This window comes from Rana temporaria, chromosome 1 (assembly GCF_905171775.1).
Source record: "Rana temporaria chromosome 1, aRanTem1.1, whole genome shotgun sequence".
NCBI lineage: Eukaryota > Metazoa > Chordata > Amphibia > Anura > Ranidae > Rana > Rana temporaria.
In genome coordinates, this window is record NC_053489.1 from 514134466 (window position 1) to 514159468 (window position 25003).

Here is a 25003-nt window from a genome sequence, read left to right on the forward strand (position 1 = left end):
CCGTTATCGTGTACACCACCGCCCCCTGCAAAGATGAATATCTCGGTTGTGGCAGCAGCTGCTGCCGTTATCGAGATATTCAACTTTAAAAAGGAGGACGTCTTTTTGACATGGGGCGGTGGTCAAGAGGTTAAAGAAATTAGAACAAGGTGCCAGATTAACACCAATAACTGGTATCAAAATGTTTTAAAATTTTGATCAATGGTCTTTTTCAAATCTCATTGAAGATTTTTATTCTGTGCTTCAAAATATATGCAACTCATGAAATATGCTTAACAAAACTGCTCTTTTACTCCTGTTTAGATAATTTCAAATAGGACTAAGCAGTGCCCTAAAAATTTAGGAAATTGTAGGTTGTTCTCCAGTTTTGATGTCTGGTGTATATTGGGTTGCTACTGGGAGAACGGAAGATATACTGTATACCCTGCACATAACTAAGGTTCGGTATCAAAATGCAAAAACATCCGACTTGTTAGTGGCAAATGAACCAACTATATTGTTACAGATTGCAGTAAATAGCAGTATGCACATAAATTAGTAAGTAAAGGATTAGGTCAATAACAGTTCACTAAACAACAGACATCTGCAATTCATTTTGTTCCGAATTCGTTTTCCGACGAAATTCAACAAATCTGTTAATTTGAAAATTCAAAACTCGGAAAATTCTGAAAAAAGGAAAATCCAAAAACAAGAATGAAAATCAGAAAATTCAAAAGAACGAAAATCTGAAAACCCGAAAAATCGAAAATCAGAAATACTAAAACTAATAACAATAACTACAGTATAACTAACTATTAAATGTACATACAGTATTGGAATTTCCTTTCAAATCTGGCTGTTCGTGAACGCAACGAATACGAATTTATCCGAAGTTACGAATTATCCAAAATAATAAATGCTGCATCGTAACAAATGGAATGTAACAAATTAATAATAATAAATTATAAAAACGTTTTATTATTATTATTTATTATTATTAATTTGTTACGTTCCATTAATTTAGATGCAGCATTTGTTATTTCGTTTTTTTTTTTTACTTTGGATAAATTTGTTCGTTACGTTTACTAAAAGCCAAATTTGAAAGGAAATTCCAATACCTTTAATAGTCAGGTATAATTAGTTATTATTTGGAATTTTCCTTCTTATTTTCAAATTTTCGAATTTTCGAATTTCGATCATAACGAATGACCAAAAAAAAAATGAAACGAAAACAAAAAAATTTTCAGCAGTACATATGTCTTCTAAACATTATGTTCACTAGGCTATAGCAACATAGAATGTGTATTAAGTATTATACAACTAAATTAGAATAAACCTGGTAATCCACAAAATCTGTGATAAATAATGGCATTAGAAAACAATAACTGCAATGATAATCAATACTGTGATAACTCCTCTGTAAACAGTAGGCATTTTAGAGTGCACTTAACTGAATGGCAGCAATGAAATGTAAAACCCCCTAAAAAAACTACCTCTTACTAAGGACAGTAGGCAACGTACTTGTGTAGCAGGCGAGTGAGCAGTTTTTAGCCCTAGTTCTTCAGCCAGCTAGAATTGGGGCCCAGTCTTTACAGTAGTGCATATTAATACAGTCCCAGTAAAGGCTGCATGCAGAATAAAATGCTACTAGTTAGATGACTAATCCCTGTGTGCTCACTCTCCATCCCATGTTTACTGTAGCTTTGGCTAGGAAAACAAGGCATAGCAGCCCCACAGTGTCAAAGTCCTTCAGCAGAAAAGAAGTCCTTCCTAAGCTGTCCATGGCTGCCATATCTTATTGAACTTCTTAGGGCAGTTTCTATTGAGGTAAATGAATTTATAAAGTGGTAAAACAGCATTTATTGATTTTTACCCATGAACCCACAGAGGGAGGGGAAGGGACATTCCACCGAAAAACAATTTCCCTCTTTTCATAAAAGAAAAGATACGTTAGTAACAGTTTAGTACATTGAGGCCTCTAATCATCATCCTGGATACCCAGAAGAACTAATTCCAGGGAAACAGGGAGAGTCAGCTTGGAGGAGGCCATTAATAGATTCCACTACCTCCTCACAGTATCGGGCAATCATTGGGCAGCTCCAAAACATGTGAATATACGATCCCACTCCATTCTGGCACCTAGGACAGTCCTGTGATCCTTGTGGATACACCCTGTGCAGTCTCTGGGGGGTGTAATAAACTCTGTGTAGAAATGTAACCAGTATTACATTTTCTTTTGAGGAGATCAACAGGCTAGTATTATCTGCTAAACAGTCCCCCCAATCCTCTCTGTCCAGGTCTTGAAGGTCAGCTTTCCACTGATCCCAAAGCCTTGGGGGAATCAGGTCTCAGTAAGTCCAAGTATAGAGCAGACAGAGGTTTTGACAGCTGTTCCTGGGCTAACAACTGCTCAATGGGATCCATGCCCATTCTTGAAAGGTCGGGAACTGTGCCCGAGCTGCGTGGCGTAATTGTAGGTACCTAAAGTACATCCACCCAGGTAAATGATATTTGGCTTTAAGGGATATGAAGGGGAGTAAGTCACCCGCCTAGGAAATATCCCCAAGTACTTTAACTCCATATCTATCCCAAATCTGGATATCAGGAAGAGATCTGAAATGTGGGAGGCTAGAATTTCCCCAGAGAGGTCAAAAGGTGGACCATCTATTTGGACTCATAAATGTCCATCTGGCCACCGAGTCCCCTACTATATAGCCTGTAAAAATACATTGCTCACTCTCTTTATACCTGGCTTGCATTAGGAATTGTAGTTCAAAGTCCATTAACTGCCTTTGTAAAATCTATTTCCTGAACTTCATCGCTCTTGATTCAATGCGGCCAACCATTAAGTCTCTTGAGCTCCCTCTGCTTGTCAGCTCCCACTGGTGGATTGAGGTGAGGTAATGGTAACCCGTACAGCTGGAATCCATTGGGAGTCAAGAAAGCACTGCAGCACAGTGTCCTAAATTGCTCTCTGTCTCTAGACAAGCACCTGGCTACAAAAGGAACTACAATCTTCAGAAGTACAGCATAGTTACATAGTTAGTCAGGTTGAAAAAAGACACAAGTCCATCCAGTTCAACCACAAAAAATAAAAAAACAAAAATTAAAAAACACAGTAAAATCCTATACACCCAACTCCATTCCCACAGTTGATCCAGAGGAAGGCAAAAAACCCCAGCAGAGCATGATCCAATTTGCTACAGCAGGGGAAAAAATTCCTTCCTGATCCCCCGAGAGGCAATCGGATTTACCCTGGATCAACTTTACCTACAAATCTTAGTACTCAGTTATATTCTGTACATTTAGGAAAGAATCCAGGCCTTTCTTAAAGCAATCTACTGAGCTGGCCAGAACCACCTCTGGAGGGAGTCTGTTCCACATTTTCACAGCTCTTACTGTGAAAAAACCTTTCCGTATTTGGAGGTGAAATCTCTTTTCCTCTAGACGTAAAGAGTGCCCCCTTGTCCTCAGTGTTGACCGTAAAGTGAATAACTCAACACCAAGTTCACTGTATGGACCTCTTATATATTTGTACATGTTGATCATATCCCCCCTTATTCTCCTCTTCTCAAGAGTGAATAAATTCAGTTCCTCTAATCTTTCCTCATAGCTGAGCTCCTCCATGCCTCTTATCAGTTTGGTTGCCCTTCTCTGCACTTTCTCCAGTTCTCCGATGTCCTTTTTGAGAACTGGTGCCCAAAACTGAACTGCATATTCCAGATGAGGTCTTACTAATGATTTGTACAGGGGCAAAATGATATCTCTGTCTCTGGAGTCCATACCTCTCTTAATACAAGAAAGGACTTTGCTCGCTTTGGAAACCGCAGCTTGGCATTGCATGCCATTATTGAGCTTATGATCAACTAAAACCCCCAGATCCTTCTCCACTACAGATCCCCCCAGTTGTACTCCCCCTAGTATGTATGATGCATACAGCAATGGAAGCCTGAATATTTCCCTCACTACAGGTTGCCTATAACACTTAGTAACACCTTTTATCCTAACATCAACCTTTACCAGAACCATTAAAAAACCCTCATGCATTTATCCCAAGCCAATAATTTAACTATTGGTAGATCTTGGTACCAATACTATCTGTTACACAGTATCAGCAACCTAAAAAAAGTAAGCTACAAGAGCGGGAGGTAAGACCACCAAGGAGGACCCTCTAAAGTTTGGACAAAAATGTCCGGTACCACATCCTATCAAAGAAGTTACACAAAAAACAATCTAAAGACAAGTATTAAGGACTTTGGGCCATATCCTCATCAGTAGATACGCCGTCGTATCCCTGTTTCTATCTTTGGAACTGATCCACAGAATCAGTTTCCAAGAGATACACAGAAGATCCGGCATGTGTAAGGGACTTACACTGCCGGATCTTAGGATGCAGTACCGCATCCGCCGCTGGGGGCATTTTGCATCGAAATGCCGCCTCGGGTATGCAAATTAGCACTTACGGAGATCCACAAAGCTTTTCAGCTTCGTTTTTTCTCCGTAAATATTAAGTTGCATGTGTAAAATTAGGGCTGCTTTTACAAAGTGTAAACTGTTTACACCTTGTAAAAGCAGACCCTTCTGTCCAGCGACGCATTTTTTTTTTTGTTTTACATTTTTTTTTTTCGCCGTATCTTTTTTTTTTTCGACGCAACTTTATTGACCCGTCGCGATCCACAAAGCTCGGCGTAACGTAATTTTGCGCTATGCACGTCGGGAAAATGACGTCACGAGCATGCGCAGTACGGCCGGCGCGGGAGCGTGCCTAATTTAAATGGGAATCGCCCCCAGTTGAAGAGGAACGCCTTGCGCCGGCCGGATTTAAGTTACACCGCTCAAAATTTCTAGGTAAGTGCTTTGTGGATCGGGCACTTAGTTAGAGATTTTGCGGCGGTGTAACTTAAATGGCAAAAGTTACGTTGCGCCGGGTTTTTGAGGATTAGGCCCTTTGACTTTACCACTTGATTAAAAAGTGTAAAAATCATTGAAAAAAATATATTCAAGACATAACATAACACACAATTCCATATATGGATTGTATTTGTGCTACACAGTATAAAACGGAGTCATCAACCCTATTAAAATCAGGTGATGAATGGCTTGTTGCGACTTCCGATGCAGTTGCATTTCACGGGTCGCTGCCCTCTTTTTCAGGAAGGCAAATTACAGTCAAGCTCTCAGTATATATAAACATCAGCATTAACAGTGTCAACAATTATTTTCAACCAGCTGTTGCCAACTCCCTTGAAGGGCCTCTAGGAGTTGCACTATCACGCTGACAGGGAAGGGGCATACTGAGTGGCTCATCTCTTCCCATATCACCAGTTGACCCATAGCTCCAGGACCACATGTTTTGGTTTGACATATCAGATAACCAGAACAAAATGGAGACCACAGAAAATGGGACTTTTTATGCAGGTGGCACAGATTAAAACCATTAGATCGTATTAACCTAATTAGGGTCAATACTATCTAATGGTTTTAATCTGTTTTTAATCCATTTTCTAATAAAAGACAATATTTACATATGCATATGATTTTGTGTGTTTGATACAGTGCCTAAAAAGTCCAATTTTCTGTGGTCTTCATTTTGTTCTGTACTATTCAGGGATGAGGCATAGTGTATCACTTTTTATGTCCATGATAGCCATGCCATGTGACATCATTTATTAATTATATCAGGTAATTAACTGCTACATGTGTATTGGAGACTTAAACTTTGATAACTTATGGATGGGGCCCTTTCTGGACCACCCCATCTTCCAAGGGAGTTGGCAACAGCTGGTTTCTCGAACCACGTGATCAACTGTCAGCCAATGACAGCTGATCATGTGATGTAAACAGAGCCAGTAATCGGCTATTTTTTTCGTCTCGACTGATAGCCTGAGGAGAACAAAAAATAGCCGATCACCGGCGGCTGTCAGTGGGACATCGGCCCTGATGAAGGAGACCGGGACCGATGCTCATCTGTGCCACCTGCCAGTGCACAACAGTGCTGCTTACTAGGGACCACCAGCACCACCCATCAGTGCCCACAGTGCTACTCATCAGTGCCCACAGTTCTGTCCACAGTGCCACCCATCAGTGTCCACAGTGCCACCTATCAGTGTCATCTACCAGTGCCACCCATCAGTGTCCACTACCAGTGCTCATCAGTGTCACCTACCAATGCCTATCAGTGCCATCAGTGTTCCCCATCAGTGCCACCCATCAGTGCCCCATAAGTGCCTCCCTTCAGTGCCACATTATCTGTGCCAATCAGTGCCGCCTTATCTGTGCGTGCCCATCACTGCCCACCAGTGCAGCCCATCAGTGCCCACCAGTGCCACCTCATCAGCGCATATCAATGACGGAGAAAAATTACCTGTTTGCAAAATTTTATAACAAACGATGAAACTTGATTTTTTTTTTTAAATGTTTTTATGTTTGTTTAGCAAAAAATAAAAACTCCAGCAGTGATTAAATACCATCAAAAGAAAGCTCTATTTGTGTGAAAAAAATGATAAAAATTTAGTTTGGGTACAGCGTTGTATGACCGCGCAATTGTCATTCAAAGTGCATCAGCGCTAAAAGCTGAAAATTGGTCTGGGCTGGGGGGGGCTTTAAGTGCCCAGTAAGGAAGTGGTTAATGCCAGTATTTTAGGGTTTTCTTTTGTGTACATACCATGCTCGATGGCAAAAGAAATAAGGCTAGTACAAAAAGAATAATGTGAAAAATCAGCCCTTCCCTGGCTACTAATATGATTTCAGGTTAGAAAAGTCAGATAAAAAAAAAAAGAGATTTGACTGGATATATAAACAGGTTATATAATCTGGCAGAATCCATCACTCCTCCCCAGGAGCAAAGGAAAAAATAGTTTAGATGTCAGTTCTGTTTTAATTTATTTTCTTGCCAATTGTCTTATTGTCAGGCTGTAAATTTATAATGCTTTTTATTTTTTACCTTTGTTTGTTTTTTTCAGCTTTCTTTTCAATTCCATCAAGTACATTGATGAATAGTTACATTTCGCTAAATGCTAGACATTTGAAATCCAGGTACAGTCATTCTAACAATTGTATTTATGGCTGAATTATTTAATACAATAACTATTAGTGACTAGTGAATGCATTTTTACCAAGAATTGTTAAAGTGGTTCTAAAGGCAGAAAATGGCATTCTCATCATTAGGGTAAAAAACCTTCTGTGATCAGTCCCCCCTCCCCCACAGCCCTACCTTGTGCTTACCTGAGCCTGATCTCGATCTAGCTCTGTGCTGGAGAGCAGCGCTCTCTCTGCTCTCTCCCTCCTCACTGCATATGGAGGAAGCAGCGGGAATCATTGCCTCCTGCTACTATGAACCACAGTCAATGATGAGGGAGCGGGGGGCGGGGCCAAGTCACACTGTGTGCTTCAGTGGACACACAGAGCCCGACTTGGGATTGAGCCCACACAAGTCCGCCACCAGTGGGGGACCCCAGAAGAAGAGGATCAGTGCTGCTCTGTACAAAACCATTGCACAGAGCACACAAGTATAACATGTCTGTCATTTAAAAAAATAAAATAAAATTGTATTACAAATCACTTTAATACCATCCATAAAATCCTGACATGAAGGTTATAGGACAGAATACAAAGTACATAGACACAAGATTAAGAAAGTTAGGAAATTCTGCATAGATAGCATTTGTTCGGTATTCAAGGCTCTTTTATTTAACTATAATGTATCATAATGGACAGCAGGCTTAAACATAAATTCTTGCATATTGACATTTCCCTTGGTTATTGAAAGGCAACAGTGATTCACTGCAACATGCTTTGAATTGTGTCAGGCCTTGAACTCATTCCAAGCTGTACACATCCACTAGCTCTCATTGCATTGCAGAGGTATGGGGGCTTCACAGGCCATCTGTCTATATAGACTTTTTTTCTTCTGAATCCAAATCGTGCTTGCCTAGTTTCTAAGGGAATAACTTTCCAAGCAGTTGCTGTTCTTTTAAGTTAGTCCCAATAAATGTCAAAATCAAAAACAATGTAAATAAATAATGTGCTTGAAGCATTACGCAAGTTAAAGACACCTGCTCTGCCTGCCATGGTGTAGCTCCAGCTTAGACTTAAAACTACCTATGAAAGGATGTATCAAAGATGTGTATAAAAAACCTCCTTCTCTCATTCCTTCTTTTGAAAGATTTTTTTTTTGTATGGTTGAAAATGTCCAGTGGATCAGCTACAGCTAATTTTTAAGATGAAACATCAGCAGTCCTCAGTGCTGGACATCTAAAAGCTTCACCTTGGTGTTTGTAGGGTACTAAAAGCCTAGGGGCATGTCTAGTCACTCAGAAAAGGCAGACATTGTCAAATGTGAGCGTAGTTTAAAAGGGAGAAGGGAAACAGCACCAGCATTCCTAAGCTTAAACCAACTGCAAACATTTTTTTTTTTTTTAAAGTGTATTTTGTGCGTGTACTCGAGAGAGGAGCCGGACTGCAGGAGTTGGGAGTAGGCAGGCCTCCCCCAGAGGCAATCTGCCACCTTTCTCCATGCCCCGGGTGGCAATGGCGGGTGCGTGAGGGGGTCCTCCCACACAGCCCGCCCTACCTGCTCTGCTTTGAAGCCCAACGGGGCAGAGGGACTCCCTATAAGGGAGTGAGAGGATCTAGCCCGCTCAACCAGCCCTGTTAGTCCTTCGCCTCTCTTTTTAGAGACCGCGTGGTCAAAGTGCGTGCATGTTAACCCAATTTCGAGTGCGTGTGTAAGTGTGGTGGTCAATGCATTTTGATTGCACTGCCTGCACCCTAGACTCGGATCACAGGAAATAGATCACCTGGTTTTCTTTGAGCGGTTACCCACTTTCTCGTTTTATTAAACACCTTGAATAGCACCTGGATAATCCTCCAGGGAAAAGGTTAACAAGCTATGCTTAGGTGTTAGATGCCTGCTGATTAAGAGGCAGCAGAGCGGTTGATTATTTAGAATTTTTTTTTTTTTTTTTTTTTAAATAGACCGAGGTTCAGTTTCATCGGTCCAAACCGACCGTGTGTATAGCCCATCGGTCTGTTTTCCTTCGGTCCAAAATTTTAAAACATGCTTCAAAATCGAAGCGATGGACCGCTGCCCGATCGATCCAAACCGATGGTTAGTACAGAAAGCATCGGTTCAAAACCCACGCATGCTCAGAATCAAGTCGACGCATGCTTGGAAGCATTGAACTTCGTTTTATTCAGCACGTCGTGTGTTTGACGTCACTGCGTTCTGATCCGATCGGTTTTTGGATCGATGGTGTGTACGCACATCAGACCATCAGGCCACTTCAGTGGTGAACCGATGGAAATGGCCCGTCGGACCATTCTCATCGGTTTGGAACGACCGTGTGTACGCAGCCTTACTGTCCAAATTTAGCGTCACTTGTTTCCTCACGTACACTGCATGCTTTATTTTGTCAGTTTCATCACTAACATCCTCATGATGGCAGCCTCATCTTAGTCTCTTTCTGAAGGACATCCTGACTGACTGTCTTGCCACTCCAAGGTTTTTAAGTCATGTGACACCTTAAAGATTTCAACTCTTTATTCGAGTATTCTTTCTGGTGCTTCCTAAATTGTGGAAGAACCTTACTCTGATTACCCCTTTGAACCTGAAGGCGGCCTACTACTACTACTACATTGTTAATCTCTGCTGTGTCTGCCATGTCATTCCCCATCTCATTACAATTTTCTAGGTTAGCTGCAACCATATCAACTTTACCAGCAGGTCTATAATTTTTTTTTGTCACTCACAGCAACAAAACCATCAAAAACCACAAGGGCACTACCCTTTTCAATATGGTCAAAGTTCATTTCACCAGTGTTTGGCAGGGTAGTGTCTGAAGAGGAATCACACACAGAACAGTTGTTGTCTCCCATGGCAACTCCACTATCCACCAACTCTACTGGCCCATGACTCTCTTCCAGCAACTGTCCCGACAACTGACCATTGCTACATAATTCCATATTCAGGTTTATGAACCCTGTCACAAAATTTGCACTTGTGCCATCAGGCACTTCCACCATCACCAGCTTGTTTGGCAGCACGTCACTCGTTACCACATCATTATGCTCTTTGTGGATCACAGACATGACCTTGTCTGTGAATTCGCCCTTACTTGGCGCTTCCATCTCGTGAGCGACAACATCTGTAGTAGCAAGTGCACCCTTGCACATAAGTTGCTCTGCAGGTCCTTCATCTGGCACCACAGAAATGATGTCTGATTCACTCTTACCAATGGAGGCCTTTTCCAACAAAGCCAACAGGCTTTTTGCCCATCTGTCCCAGTCTGTTATCTCTGCACTCCCATCAGAGGTACCATGCAGTACCACTCCAACCGCATAAGGAGACACAGAGGAACAAAGTTGCTAAGCAACAGACACATTGCACATGTCACTTTTGTTAAAACCATAGTGTGGCAATATATATTTATTTTTAACCATAGCAGGCTGCAATACCACACTCTCACCACCTTGCTCTGGTGGAGCGGCATTAAACGCACATCTTCACACCTGTCATTGCTAGACTGCATTAACTCATTTCCACCATGAGTATTTTCAAACTTTTAAGTTTTAGCATTTAACATTTTGTTATCACTGGGTTCAGGTACCCTCTTATTCATCAGAGCGGCTTCAAAGTTGTCCTGGGCAACCTCCGGCTCCAAAAAGCAGAGCTCCCTGGGGGTTCCTAGGGACAGCTTTGTGTCCTTTGTCACAGTTTCTAGGGGGGGAGATAGCACATCTTTAAAGGGGTGGTTCCCCCTAAAACACATTTCTAACAATAGATTCGTAAGACCCGTTACACTGCGGGTAGGCTGGCTTTTTTTTTTTTTTTTTTTTAGTACATACCGAGATCTCGGCGTTTCGTCCCTTGTCAGTGGGCGTTCCTAGTTGATTGACGTTCCTCGGACGGGCGCATACGTGACGTCACGACTTTCCGAAAGAAGCCGAACGTCGCTGCGCAGGTGCCGTATAGAGCTGACTCTATACGGCGCCTGCGCAATGACGTTCGGCTTCTGTCGGAAAGTCGTGACGTCACGTATGCGCCCGTCCGAGGAACGTCAATCAAATAGGAACGCCCACCGCCAAGGGACGAGACGCCGAGATCTCGGTATGTACGGAAAAAAAAAAAAAAAAAGCCAGCCTACCCGCAGTGTAACGGGTCTTACGAATCTATTGTTAGAAATGTGTTTTAGGGGGAACCACCGCTTTAACTGCATTCACAGCAATGTTTTTATCTCTAAAGAGCTGCACTAACCCATTAGCAACTGGATCATCAACTTTAGCCAACACAATATTAGTAGTTTTAAACATCCCAATGTCACATTCAAGTTTAACACTCACCCCACCCCCCCCCCCCCCCAATAGACAGGGCACTGCAGCAAGGCAAGTCCCTTTCCACACACACACAGTGGATCTCCCATTTGGGGTCACTTCCACTCCAGTGTGCACAGTCACATAGTTAGTCTCTTCCATGCATTTACTAGCAACAGTCTTACTCATAGCTTGCACAGTCTGAAATACTCTCCGGCAAGCTCAAACCTTTTCTTCATCTTTGCAGTCACCCAACAACACTTTTGTGCAGTCCAAACTGATCAGGCTTTCAACTTCAGGCCTTTGTCTGTTTCCCAGAGACCATTTCCTTGTCAGCTCCTTGCTGCTTTGACCCTCAGGCTTGGGTCTCTGGCTTCTCCCAGTGCACAAATGCACTCTCTGACTTCTCCCTGGCAAGTTTGGACTCATCAGGAGGGTGAAGCCCAGAAGCATGGTCAGGTGTCTACAAATAGCCCAGCACACACCTGACCAGTCAGTGTGCTGGTGATTCTCAAAATTAGGACCCAGGACTGGGGTTAACATCCCACTCTAAGAAATCCCCAAGCTCCAGGTTCCATTCTCTGCATTAAAAAAAAAAACAATAGACACAAACAGCGTGGCTCGGGAGTGAGCCCGCACAAGTGCCCTCATGGCAAGGGTCTTGCTATGGGGGCACTCAAAGGGGTGAAAGATCATGGGATTCTGGTGGAGAACCCCAGGAGATGGGAATTGGGGCTGCTTTGTGGAAAAAACGTTGCACAGAGCAGGTAAGTATACCATGTTTATTATTTTTTCATTTAGAATCATTTTAACTATTGGGTAGCTGGAAGGAGAGGGAGCTCTGTAGAAACACCATATTTTAGGAATTGATTTTTAGTGTGCAGCCAGGTAAGGAATGGTTAGTTAGTACATTAGATCCCAGTCCCTATACCATTAGAATATGTTCAAATACTTTAATGCATTGTTGTCAGTTTCAGATGAAAAATAAACCAACTTTCTAGTTTCTGGAATAGCTGTTGAAGTAACTAAATATTACTTTGTATCTTGTTTAATGAATGTAACTAATTTTAATAATGAATAGCTGCTAAAATTACTAAATCTTGTAGCACCTTTACCTACTTTCCTTTCCTTGGGAAAGCAGCCAAAATGCAAATCCAGCACATGACACTAACTATAAGGCTTCATTTCCATGGACGTTTTTATAGCCACTTTTTTTAGCCTTTTTTACAGCTTAAAAACGCCTGTCCATGTTTTTTCTTTTTTTTGAGCTGGAGCTCAAAAATGCAGCGGTAGCGTTTTTGAGCGTTTTTGCGTGTTTTTGAGCGTTTTTTAACGTCTGGCGTTTTTACAGCTCTAACGCTGGAGCTTCAGAACGCACTGGTCCTGGGTTTTTTTTGCAGCTTAAAAACGGCTCAGCCATCTACAGCTCAAAAACATCACGGTGGGCATGAGGCCATAGACTAACATGGAGAGCCGTTTTTAAGCTGCAAAAAACGCTCAGAAAAGTGGCTGTAAAAACGTCCATGGAAATGAAGCCTAAATGTATGTGTCCATCTTCTCCACTACACCACACTGTTTAACAGCGTAGCTATTGTAGGATCAGAAGTAGACACTCCAGACAAGAATCTGCCTTATTTTATCGTCCAAGCCTCAAAATTATGCTGATTGAGAAAAAAATCCAAATGTGTGCACATGGTGGCAGCTACAGGTATAGTGGCATTTTAAAAGTGCCTGTTTTTCTGCTTGGTTATGTAAACCTGAACTCTAGGCAGATAATATAGAACTCCAAATAATGCAGGTATTCATTAACAAATCATTACATATAGCTTTTAGGCCTCTTTCACACGGAGCGGACCATTTTTGTGTCCGCTCCGTGTGTGTTCGTCGGCTCAGCAGAGATCATCCATATTCCCCGCTGAGCTGTCGGCGGACAGGGCGGTCCCCGGACACTGTGCAGAGACCGCCCTGTCTTTCCTCCGCTCTCCCCTATGGGGAATCGGATGAAGACGGACCGTCTGTCCGTCTTCATCCGAACCGTTCCGCCGAACGGAAGAAAAGTAGGGTTTTCTTCCGTCCGAAAAACCGGATCCTGACGGACGCGGATGGTTGCGGACGTTAGCGGATGCTCCATCCGCTAACGGACGCGATCCCATAGGGATGCATTACAAGTCCGTAAACGGACTTGTAATAAACGGACGAACGGTCCGCTAATGTGAAAGGGGCCTAAAGTGTATTTATACCTCTGCAGTCAAATTTGAGAACCCCCCCCACTATATGTTTATGTGTTCCCATTCACATAGCATAGCTAAGAATAATTTTTTTTTTTTAGTTGCTTTTTTTAGCAGGTTTAGGCAAAATGCCCTTGTGCAGTTTGACCCGTGTATGTCAAATCCAAGGGGTTTTTGGGGCGCATGGGAAGCACAGTTGCAGTGTCTAGCCTGGCTGCCAGCAGCCTGTCAAAATCTATGACAGACTAAAAAATGAGGCAGATGGATGCTGTACTGAGTGGTACATATGCTTAGTGCTGCATGTGTTCAGGGGCATGCAGAATCCTACGTCCCTGAATGCATATGGACATAAATACGAGTAGCACTCAATACAGGGTCCAACTGCACCCAGCCACTATGTATTACAAGAGGCTGCTGACAGTTGGCTAGACACTTTCACCCATGCCTCCCAGGTGCCCAAAAAATTATACGATTTGTCACACATGGTCCAACCTGTCTGTATGCCTAGTCTTATATACAGTATATATGACACTATAGTCAACTTTTATTGCTTTGAATAGATGTCAATGTGAAGATCGAGGAAAAACTCAGGGGCAGTTTTTTCAAAGTGCATTATCACACAATACACCCGCCAAACTCCTTCATAAACATTGCATGGAAGGGAGAAAGAAGGAGGATATATTAGTCCTGGAGTTTTCAGAAAAGAGCACGTGAAAAGGTTAGATGCATTTTTTTTTACATTCTTTATGCTTTTTTTTATGTTTTTTTTTAAGTAATACTAAAGGCAATTTTTTGTAATATTACCGTATTTATCTGCGTATAACATGCGCAGACGTATAACACGCACCCTATCTTTAAGAGAGTGGCCCTGAACCTCTGCTTTTCAGATCCCCCTGCCGTCGATCTTTGCTCTTCCTCCTTTCCCTGTACCCCCATAGCAAGCCGCTTGCTATGGGAGCACGCTGTTCATGTTTGCTACTGGGCTATGTGTCTCTATTGAGCTGTGCTCGGGGCTTAGCTCCACACCACAGCATTTGATTGACAGAAACAGGAGCCATTGGCCCCTGCTGCTGCCTGAGTCCATGTGTGAAGAGGAAGAGAGGGGAGAGAAGACTGCAGCTGTGCACAGCGCTGGATCAATTGAAGACTCAGGTAATTATTTAGGGAGATGGGGGAGGACCGCAGGTTGTAAAACTTTTTTAACCTTAATGAAGGGAATACAAGTTAAAAAAAGTTTTGGCTGTAGAACCAACTCAAGCTATGTGAATGGGAATGTTTAAACATATAGGCCCAGATTCATGTACGACTTACGCCGACATATCTTCTGATATGCCGCGTAAGTTCTCGGATGCACCGTCGTAGCTGTGCGCCTAATTCTCAATACAAGATACGCCTGAATTTTGGCTTGATCCGACCGACGTAAGTCTCCTACGCCGTCGGAGCCTGGGAGCATATTTACGCTGGTCGAAAAGGGCGCTTCCATTGATTTACACGTCGAATATGTAAATGACCTAGATACGCCGATTCACGAACGTACTTACGCCCGTCGCTGTAATCTACGCTGTTTATGTAAGGCGTACGTCCGGCGTAAAATTATTTCACCTAAAGCAGGTGTAAGTCATGTTAGGGTATGGACGACGGAACAGCCGTCGTATTTTACGTCGTTTACGTAACTCGTACGTGAATGCGGCCGGGCGTAGGTTTGAGCCGGCATATCTTAGGGAGTAAATTCGACGTGATTCTGAGCATGCGCGCGCATGCGCCGTTCAATCGGCCATTCATTTACATGGGGTCACGCTTTATTTTAATAGATCACGCCCACTACCTCCCTACTTTGAATTAGGCAGGGTTATGTCGGCCAATTTACGTTATGCCGGCGCAAATATGGGAGCGAGTGCTTTGTGAATACTCAGCTTGCCTCTCAATGTTACGTCGGCGTAGCGCATATGAGATGCGCTACGCTGGCACAAAAATGCGCCAATGTACCTGAATCTGGCTAATAGATTTTATATATATATATAAATATATCATTAAAATCTCAGTTTGGTGGAAATACACTTTACGAGCAAACAGTGTATGTATCTAAATTTTCTGTCAGCTGCTTAAAGTCCCCAGTACACCAGCAGACTGGTAAAAGAAAGCCAATACTAGGAGTTGTGCAGGCTCTGTTGCAGTGCACTTGTGTAGACAGTTAATATGTCCATAGAAGGAGTGCTGAAGGAGGACTTAATCAGTGTGCTGCTGCCAGTGCCGTTCCTGACCTCCCTGGGGCCCTAAGCAAAATGACATGTCACATTAAAGTTGAGAAGCGGGGGGGGGGGGGGCCTGTTGCTGCCGACAGTGACATGTCACATTAAAGGGGTGAGGGGGTGTTCTGCTGTTGGAAATTACATGTCACATTAAAGTGAGAAGCGGGGGGTGCTGACTTCTTACCTCTTCTCCCATGCAGCAAGCGAGTTGAGAAGCGGAGTGAGGGGCCGAAAATTACTTCTCACCAGGCGGGGCCTCTAGTAATTTGGGGGGCCCTCCGCAGCTTTGCGGGGTCCTAAGCGGCTTGCATAGTGAGCCTATAGGGCGGATCAGCCCTGGCTGCTGCTCTTACACTGTGCAAACTGGAAGAGTGTGTTGACCTTGCTGTGCTAATCCTGCAATTGAGGACCAAGCTACATGGTTTTGTAGGAATGCTTGAGTCACAAAACCGGCTGTACAGAATAACAAATCTTTCAGGAGGTAAAACTACTTTCCAAATAGTTTTAAACGGTTTGAATAGAGACAAGCTTTAATGCATTCCATGACTGTCAGCCCCTGCTTCATTCTCATTTTAGCAAAAGCAAGCAATCATCAGTGGTCATTCGAAAAGCCCACTAGTGCCATATCCCTATGTAATTATTTACTCACGATTTAGTGCTGCGTTTGCAGAATAATTGCTTCAAAATGTGACTATGTAAGAAATCACTTTCACATAGAAGAACAAAAAAATGAAAATACTGGCTTAAAAGAACAATATCTCCTACTTGCGTCTCTCGTACAATTATTAGCATTAGAAAGAAAAGAACTTGCAGAAATCAAATGCTGCTGAGCAGCAATAAAATAACTCAATTTAATAACAGAATCCACTGGTTCTGAAAGCCTGCAATCTTGCTTTGAGAAAATAAAGATACAGAAAATGTTAAATTGCTTTTTTGTGCAAAGGAATTAGGTGTTTGGTCTTCCTTAGCCTTGGCATTTTGAAGTCTATTTTTCAAAGTGAGCACTCAACATTCTTTAATGTAACGAATGTCAACCTGCACATTAAAAGTAAAGGGGAGGCATTAGGTAAAGGTCTATTTTCATCCACAAGACTAGATTGGGATCTCACCGTTTCCTTTAGTATGTTTAAAGAGTTCTTCAGGCTGTCCGCAGTGTGCTGTCTTGCTGAATTAAGGAGGAGGTCTGTATGGCTTGATATAAGAGGTTGCAGGTGATTGATGTTGCTTAAAATTTCTTTTGCCTTTGCCGTATTTTCAGGTGAATAGTAAATACACTGGTACCCGGTACTGGAAAACAGAAATGCAAATTTCTTTTAGCAGAAGGCAGAGAAAAATTATTATCAGATACTCAGCAACAAAAAAAATAAAATAATAATCCTTATAAAGAAGATTGAGTAAAGTTATTTCCTGTACTCAGGCATATGCTGGGATATTTATCTGTGAGAGGATTAACGTCCAATCGTTTTTCCAAAGTAAAAGAATCGGGGGAACCACAAATGAAAGCAAACAGTACTTGATTAGTTTATTTCCTATCTCAGCTTTATAAAGAGAACAAATTACATTGATATGTAAGCACCGTCTACATTTTATACGGCTTATCTTGTTGATTGGAAGCGTCAAGAAAGAGAATTGCAAACTTTTAATTCCAACTCATTTGAATGCTAACAATGTTTTAGATTAAACTGAAGTGGGGCTCTAAAATTAGCATGTCGTTATTTTTCACTGTTGGGGATATTTCCCTATACAGTAAATCCTGAATACTTTGGTCACTAGGACAGGAAGTAAAATCTGAAATAAAATGATTAAACACAGCACTGCTCCTAAATATACAAATAGATAAACAATAATATATTAAAGTGCTTGTGCAAACACATAAAGTTCAATTAAATAAAGTCCTTCCGTGCAAAATAAAAAAATATCTCCACTTCCGCTTGTAAGGATAAAAGTGCCACTCCGTGCTCCCCTCCTGGGTCCCCACTCTCCAGCAGTAAGCTTTAAATATGCAAGGTATTTATCCTGTATCACTAGTTGGGATGTCTCCCACCAACTGCAAATGTAAAGGATTTCAAGGTCTTTACTCCACATCTATGGTAATTTCTCCAACGTCTTTGAGAACCCGGGTCTTGCCCCAGGCAGGTATCAATGGAAAAAAAAGTTTTTAAAAAACGGTCGTTTTTTTCTGGAACAGTGATTTTAATGATGCTTAAAGTGGGAAAAAATGAAAAATTCCTTTAAATATCGTACCTGCTGGTTGTCTATAGTATGCCTGTGAAGTGGCACGTGTTTAGAACTGTGCCTGCACAAAATGAGATTACTATAAGAAAAAAATAATTTAAAACTGCTTGCAGCTTTAATGTAATGTCTGGTCCCTGCAATATGAATGAAAATCATTGAGAAAAATAGCACAGACATAGACAGTACACATACCACGTACCTTTAGGTGCACACTGCAGAGGACAATGGCAGTACACACACCACGTAGCTTTAGGTGCACACTGCAGAGGACACGGCAGTACACACACCACGTAGCTTTAGGTGCACACTGCAGAGGACACGGGCAGTACACACACCACGTAGCTTTAGGTGCACACTGCAAAGGACACGGGCAGTACACACACCACGTAGCTTTAGGTGCACACTGCAGAGGACACAGGCAGTACACACCACGTAGCTTTAGGTGCACACTGCAGAGAACACAGGCAGTACACACACCACATAGCTTTAGGCGCACACTGCAGAGGACACAGGCAGTACACACCATGTAGCTTTAGGTGCACACTGCAGAGGACACAGGCAGTACACCACGTGAGAATACTGCAGATAGCACAATCACCTGCCTGCCTGTCAGTAAATTAGAAAGAGCGGATTTAGCTAAACTATACAGTGTATAAATATATATACAACACCTGGGATGCATATATATCCTCTACACACTGTAACTTTAACTGACTAGCCTGCCTACCTGCTCTATCTACCTACAAAAAATGACACTCTCTCTCTCTGTCTTCTCTCTCTTAACCAACGCAACACACTACACAAGGCAGACCTGCAGGCAGCCTTTTATAGTGTGGGGCGTATACTAAACCCCCTGAGCCATAATTGGCCAAAGCCACCCTTGGTTTGGCCAATTATGGCTCTCCGTTTGTTGCAAGCTGTGATTGGCCAAGCATGCGGGTCATAGTGCATGCTTGGCCAATCATCAGCCAGCAATGCACTGCGATGCCGCAGTGAATTATGGGCCGTGACACGCCACTCGAATTTGGCACGAATGGCCCAAAACTTTCATAATTCGACGAACGATCGAACATACGATGTTCGAGTCGAACATGAGTTTGACGTGAATAGGAAGCTCATCCCTAGCCATAAGCCTAATTTGTGGGCATTTCTATTGATGACCAACATCATTTACAAATGTTAGTGTAGCAGTTCTGTTAACAATCCTCTGCATATGATGATTGGTCAATGAATGATCATTGGAGAAGGGAAGGAGAGCACTAACACCCTCTCCCTCTGCATAACTATTTACTGTGCATGGCTGTTGTGAAGTTCAGACAGAGATATCTTCATTCTGTCCCCATCTGCGGTGAGCGTGCCTGCAAATGTTTATCTCAGAGACTCTTTGGCACACCCTCTCTTGCTGAATTACACCCTCCCTCTGTTTGTACTGTGATGGTGCTGGTCTCTAGGACCCAAGACCAATGTTATCAATCAGTGAAAATGAATAATTTGGCTCATTCCGAGCAACAAAGAATGAGGGCTCTGTCCACCACGCTAGCTCTGGATCTACTGCACCAATTGAAACAAGACTGTTTTATTATTGGCTTTCACATTTGGAAGATTTGGTGGGTATCAGATCAGTCACCACCACCAATAGGGATAGACCGGTATGAAATCATATTTTCTAATACAGTGGGCAAAGCTTTAGACCTGTTAGCGACAACATTCAATGGTGTGTAAGGGGAGGCTGCTCTAGTGGCTCTATTTTGGATTAATGTTTTCACAGTGTTACATGAATTGGGGCCTGCGCACACTGCAATGTTTACTCCATGGTGCCGTCTCCTGGTTTCCAGGGGACGAACCTGGGGATGCCTACTTCCCAGGGACTGCCTTTAGGAAACAAGGATGAATGGTAACTTTATTCTAACCCTTCTGGCTCTTCCCAACCAGAGCTTGGTTTTAAAGAATGAATTCTAAAGATTTTTTTTTTTTTTTTTTTTTTTTTTTCTTTTTTTTTTTTCCCCCCCCCCCCCCCCCCTATCTCACCATATACATTCCAAAATGGCTTCTGATGCCTTCATCTAATTATAATTTGTCTTTAGGTCTCAGCCCTTAGTTTTTCTACATAGCTCCAAGATCTCTTAAATTCCCTCCAATTATCCCACTTCTTATCTTGAGCTATGTTATTGCCTTCTACTCCTTCTCTCATTTCTTCCATTCTATAGGTCTCTTCCACGGAGTCTATCCATTCCCAGATTGGGGGACATTCTTCCTCCTGCCATTTTCTCGGTATTATCCTTTTCGCGGCATTTAGTAGATGTGGGACTAGGGTTTTCTTATAATTTTTCGTTTTTTCCTCTCCCCCATGAAACAGTACTACCCAAGGGTCCAGTTTAATTTTTCCTTTTGTAATCTCTTCTATGCATCCCCAAATTTTTTTCCAGAATACCTCTACTTTAGGACATTTCCACCACAGATGGGCCATGGTTCCCGGGGTCCTACATCCCCTCCAACACTCTCCCGTTTGTTCGTCATTAAATTTGGATAACTTATCTGGGGTCATGTACCATCCAGTCAGGCATTTATAGCTCATCTCGGCTGTACGGCTATCTACTGCCGAGGAATGAACTAGTGTCAGCATTTTTTCTATTGTGATCCTATCCCGTTTTGATCCTAATTCCCTCTCCCATTTTTTGACGAAAGGGGGGACCGTCCGCTCGTCCACCTTTAGCAGAATCTTATATAATTTTGAGATGGTTCCCTTGACCTTCTCTGATGTGCATAGTTTTTCCAAAACGGATAGCTGCTCCCCTGACCTCAGTGGGTGCGGCAATCTTTTTATAAAGTGGGCTAGCTGATGGTATCTCCATTCGTCAATTTCTAAAAAAAAAGTTTTTTTCTCTTTTAATTCTTGTAGTGTTACAATGTGCCCATCTTTTATTACATCTCTTAATTGAGTCGTGTCCTTTTTTATCCAATTTCCTCCAATCTGTGATTTACCCGGTGCAAAATAATCATTGTTTTTAAGTGCTAATAGTGGTGAATTAAATTCCTTTTCTATTTTTTTATACATAGTATCCCAAATTTTTAGTGCATTTTTGGTGATCTCATGTGTATTCTTATCCAGTGTCCTATATTGAGGTGGGTTCCAAATAATCTTATTGAGACTTGCCTTTGACATTTCATTTTCGATGTTTACCCACCTCTTTTCCTTGCTGGCCCTAGCCCACTCCACTACCCTTGACAGGATCACCGCCTCGTAGTATGTTTTAATGTCTGGTACTGCTAGTCCCCCCTTTATTTTAGGTTGTCTTAGAGTCTGGAAGGATATTCTATGTTTCTTGTTTCTCCAAATAAAATTCATCATCTGTTTTTTAAGAGCTGAGAAGAGTATTCCAGGCAAACGCATAGGTATCATCTGAAACTTATAGGTAATCTTTGGTAAAATTACCATTTTACAGAAATTTATTCGTCCTATCCAGGATAGTGGTCTATTTTTTATCCTCCCAATTTCCTCCCTGATTTCATTTAGCAATGGAATGAAGTTTTTCACATACATTTTTTTGGTTGATTTTACTAGAAAAATACCGAGGTACCTGAGTGCTTTTACCCAGGAAAATCGATATTTCGATTTTAAGTCCCTTTCCTCCCGTCCGTCAACATTAATGCTTAAGATCTCAGTTTTGGCTACGTTGATTTTAAAATTTGATATTTCTCCGTATAGCGTACATAGGTCTAATAAATTTGGAATTGAGGTTTTAGGGTCAGACAAATAGAAGAGGACGTCATCTGCAAATGCCGAAAGTTTGTGTTCGTCCTCACCTATTTTAATTCCTCTTATATCGGGGCACCTGCGTATCCTGGCCAATAGTGGCTCCAGAGAGAGCACAAACAGGAGTGGAGACAGGGGACATCCCTGCCTAGTACCGTTTTTCATTATCAGCTCTTGGGATAAACTACCATTTATTTTTATTTTTGCCCTCGGTTCCTGATACAAGGTTGTTATCCACTCTCTCATCCTTTGACCAAACCCCATTTCTTCCAGGGTGCGTAACATGAATCCCCAGTCTACCCTGTCGAATGCCTTTTCTGCATCTATCGACAGGAGTAGACTGGGGGATCCGATCATTTTCATTCTTTGCATTATCAACAATGCTCTGACTCCATTATCCTTCCCCTCTCTTCCCTGGATAAACCCTGTCTGGTCTGGATGTACCATCTTTGCCATTTCCTGTTTTACTCTCTCGGCCAAGACCTTTGCGAACAGTTTCACATCTGTGTTTAACAGAGATATTGGTCGATACCCTGAACAATCTTCTTTGTCCTTGCCTTCCTTGTGGATAACTGTTATACTGGCCTCTGAGGCCTCCCGGCTCAAACAAAAGTCTTTACCCAGTCCGTTATAATATTGGCATAATTTTGGTAGAAGGATCTCCCTACATTTTTTATAATACAAAATAGTGAAGCCGTCGGGCCCCGGACTTTTACCTGTTGCTGTACTGGTTAATGCTATATTAATCTCTTTTTCCGATATTGGTCTATCCATAACTGATGCCTCGCTTCTGTTTATTTTTGGCAGTCCAGCTTTCTTCAAGAAATTTACAGTTTTATTTATTTTTTCTCCCTCCTGCCCCTTCTTTTGTTCTACCGAATAGAGTCTCTCATAATATAGCCTGAAGGTCTCTGCAATTTCCTTTGTTGTATGCATCATTTCTCCTTTTTCATTTTTGATTTTTTCTATATAGTTTTTTGATTTCTTTTTCTGTACTATTCTTGCTAAATGTTTATTAGTTTTATTTCCCCACATATATCTTTCCCTAGCAATTAAGTTAAATTCCTTTCGGGTTTCTTGTTCCATAATATCCTTCAATTCATTTCGTTTATTGACTAGTTTCAAATACAGATCGCGTTGTTTCCCTATTTTTTTGTGTTCCTGTTCTAAGAGGAAGATCTCTTTTATTAATCCTTCTTTTTTCCTATCTTTTTCTTTCTTTTTCCTTGCTCCTTCCGAGATAAAGGTTCCTCTAATCACTGCCTTATGGGCATCCCATAATGTTGCCACTGAGACTTCCTCTATATCGTTTAACGTGAAATACTCTTCCAGCTCCTTTTTTACCCTTGTTAAACTGGTCTCCTCTATCAACAAATGTTCATCTAACCTCCAATTTTGTTTAGGTCTCTGATTTCCTGAAATGTCTATTATCATACTTACTGGTGCATGATCGGAGATCGTCATGGTTTCTATTTTTGTCTCCACCACTATATCTAAGGTCCTGTGATCTACTAATATGTGGTCGATCCTTGAATAGGTCCCATGGACCGAGGAGTAAAATGTGTAATCCCGTTGGTCAGGGTTGAAGACTCTCCACGCGTCAATCAACTGACTCCTAAACAAGGCATCCCTAAGCTTTCTTAGCTGTGCGCACCGAACATTCGATGTCTGGGATGACTTATCTATTTTTGGGTTGATACATAGATTAAAGTCTCCTCCCATGATTACTCTTCCTCTCCTAAAATCTATTAGTTTCCCTAGTATTCCCAAAAGAAATTTTATAGGTAAGACATTCGGGGCATAGACATTTACTAAAGTACATTCCAATCCCTCCAATCTTCCTCTCAGAAAAAGGAATCTCCCCTCTGGGTCTGTCAGTCTATCAGTTAGTTCGAACCTTATCCTTTTTGAGATTCCGATTGCTATCCCTCTAGCTCTTTTGGATATGGTGTCCCCATAGTACCAAATAGGGAGGTCTGGTGCATATAATCTGATATTTGATCCTAATGTGATGTGTTTCTTGTAAAAAGGAGATGTCTGCTTTATATCCCTTTAATTCCTTGAGAACCTTATGTCTCTTGGTTGGGCTATTGAGACCTTTCACATTATAGGATATACATTTGATTTGTGGCATCTTTGGTCTTTTCCTTTTTTCTGAATATTTTGGTGAGATAGGCCCCATCCTTCCCTCCCCCCCCCTCTCCCCTCCTCCCCCCCCTCCCCCCCACCCCCCCCCTCTCCCTCCCCCCCACCCCCCCCGTCCACCCCCCCCCCCCACTCCCCCCTCCCCCCTTTTGGCCACCAAGTGACCTCTGAACCAGCTAACATATCCTGGTCCAGATTTCTCCCGGTGGGGTCTGGGATTGCCTCCTACCGCTCATTTTTTTCGAACGATAGGGATAAAGGTCTTTCTCGCCCTCTAGGGAGAGCACGGACCATTCTCCCCTTTTTTCTCTTTTCTCCTTCCCTTCCTTTTTCCCCCCCTGTTCTTTCCCTTTCCATTTCAGCCCCTATCTGAGCTCTACACCCAGCCAGGCAGGTCAGGGGTCTGAATTTCTAATTTATTGCAAAAATCTTTCAGGTCTTCGGGAAATCTCAGAGTTGCGGACCTCCCATCATTTGCTGCTATTAGACAGGCTGGGAATCCCCAGTTATACTTTATTCTCTGACTTACAAGCTGGTTTAAAAGTGGTTTTAGGAGCCGTCTCCTTGCCAGTGTATCAGGGGCAAGGTCCGCGTAAATCTGGAGCTCCATTCCTTTATACGCTAATGGGGGTACCCCCCTCAATTTCTTCCAGATTTTGTCTTTATCTTCATATAACTGGAACCTTACAATGATGTCTCTAGTGCGCTCTGTCTCTGCTCTTTTAGGGTTTCCTACTCTGTGCACTCTTTCTATCTCGATTGGCTCTTCTGGTGTTCGTTCTAATAGTGGGTTAAATATTTCTTGTATTATTATCTTAAGTTCCTCCCCTTTCTCTTCTGGTAGCGATCTTATTCTCAGATTCTGTCTCCGGTTTCTGTTTTCCTGATCCTCCAGTCTGTACATAATCTGTCTCTGTTGTAATTGCATCTGCTCCATTTGCGCTTTTAAGGTGTTTGATTCTAATTCTTGCTTGTCTATCTTCTCCTCCACTGACTCCACTCTAGAGAGAAGAAATCCGAGATCCGTCCGTAGGGTCTGTATTTCCCCCTTGATCGCATTCTCTAGTCTCAGCAACATCTCTCCCATTTCTCCCCTTGATGGG

At 42.3% G+C, this 25003-nt stretch overlaps 1 protein-coding gene across 7 annotated transcripts in view; it reads right to left on the minus strand.

Moving 5' to 3' along the window:
• The window catches only part of INPP4B (inositol polyphosphate-4-phosphatase type II B), an 877589-nt gene that overhangs the window by 153423 nt on the left and 699163 nt on the right, over positions 1-25003 (minus strand). For all 7 annotated transcript variants that reach the window (XM_040331418.1, XM_040331408.1, XM_040331402.1 and 4 more), the window contains one exon: positions 16876-17053. In XM_040331418.1, the coding sequence (XP_040187352.1) occupies positions 16876-17053 (178 nt within the window). The remainder of the gene's footprint in view (positions 1-16875; positions 17054-25003) is intronic.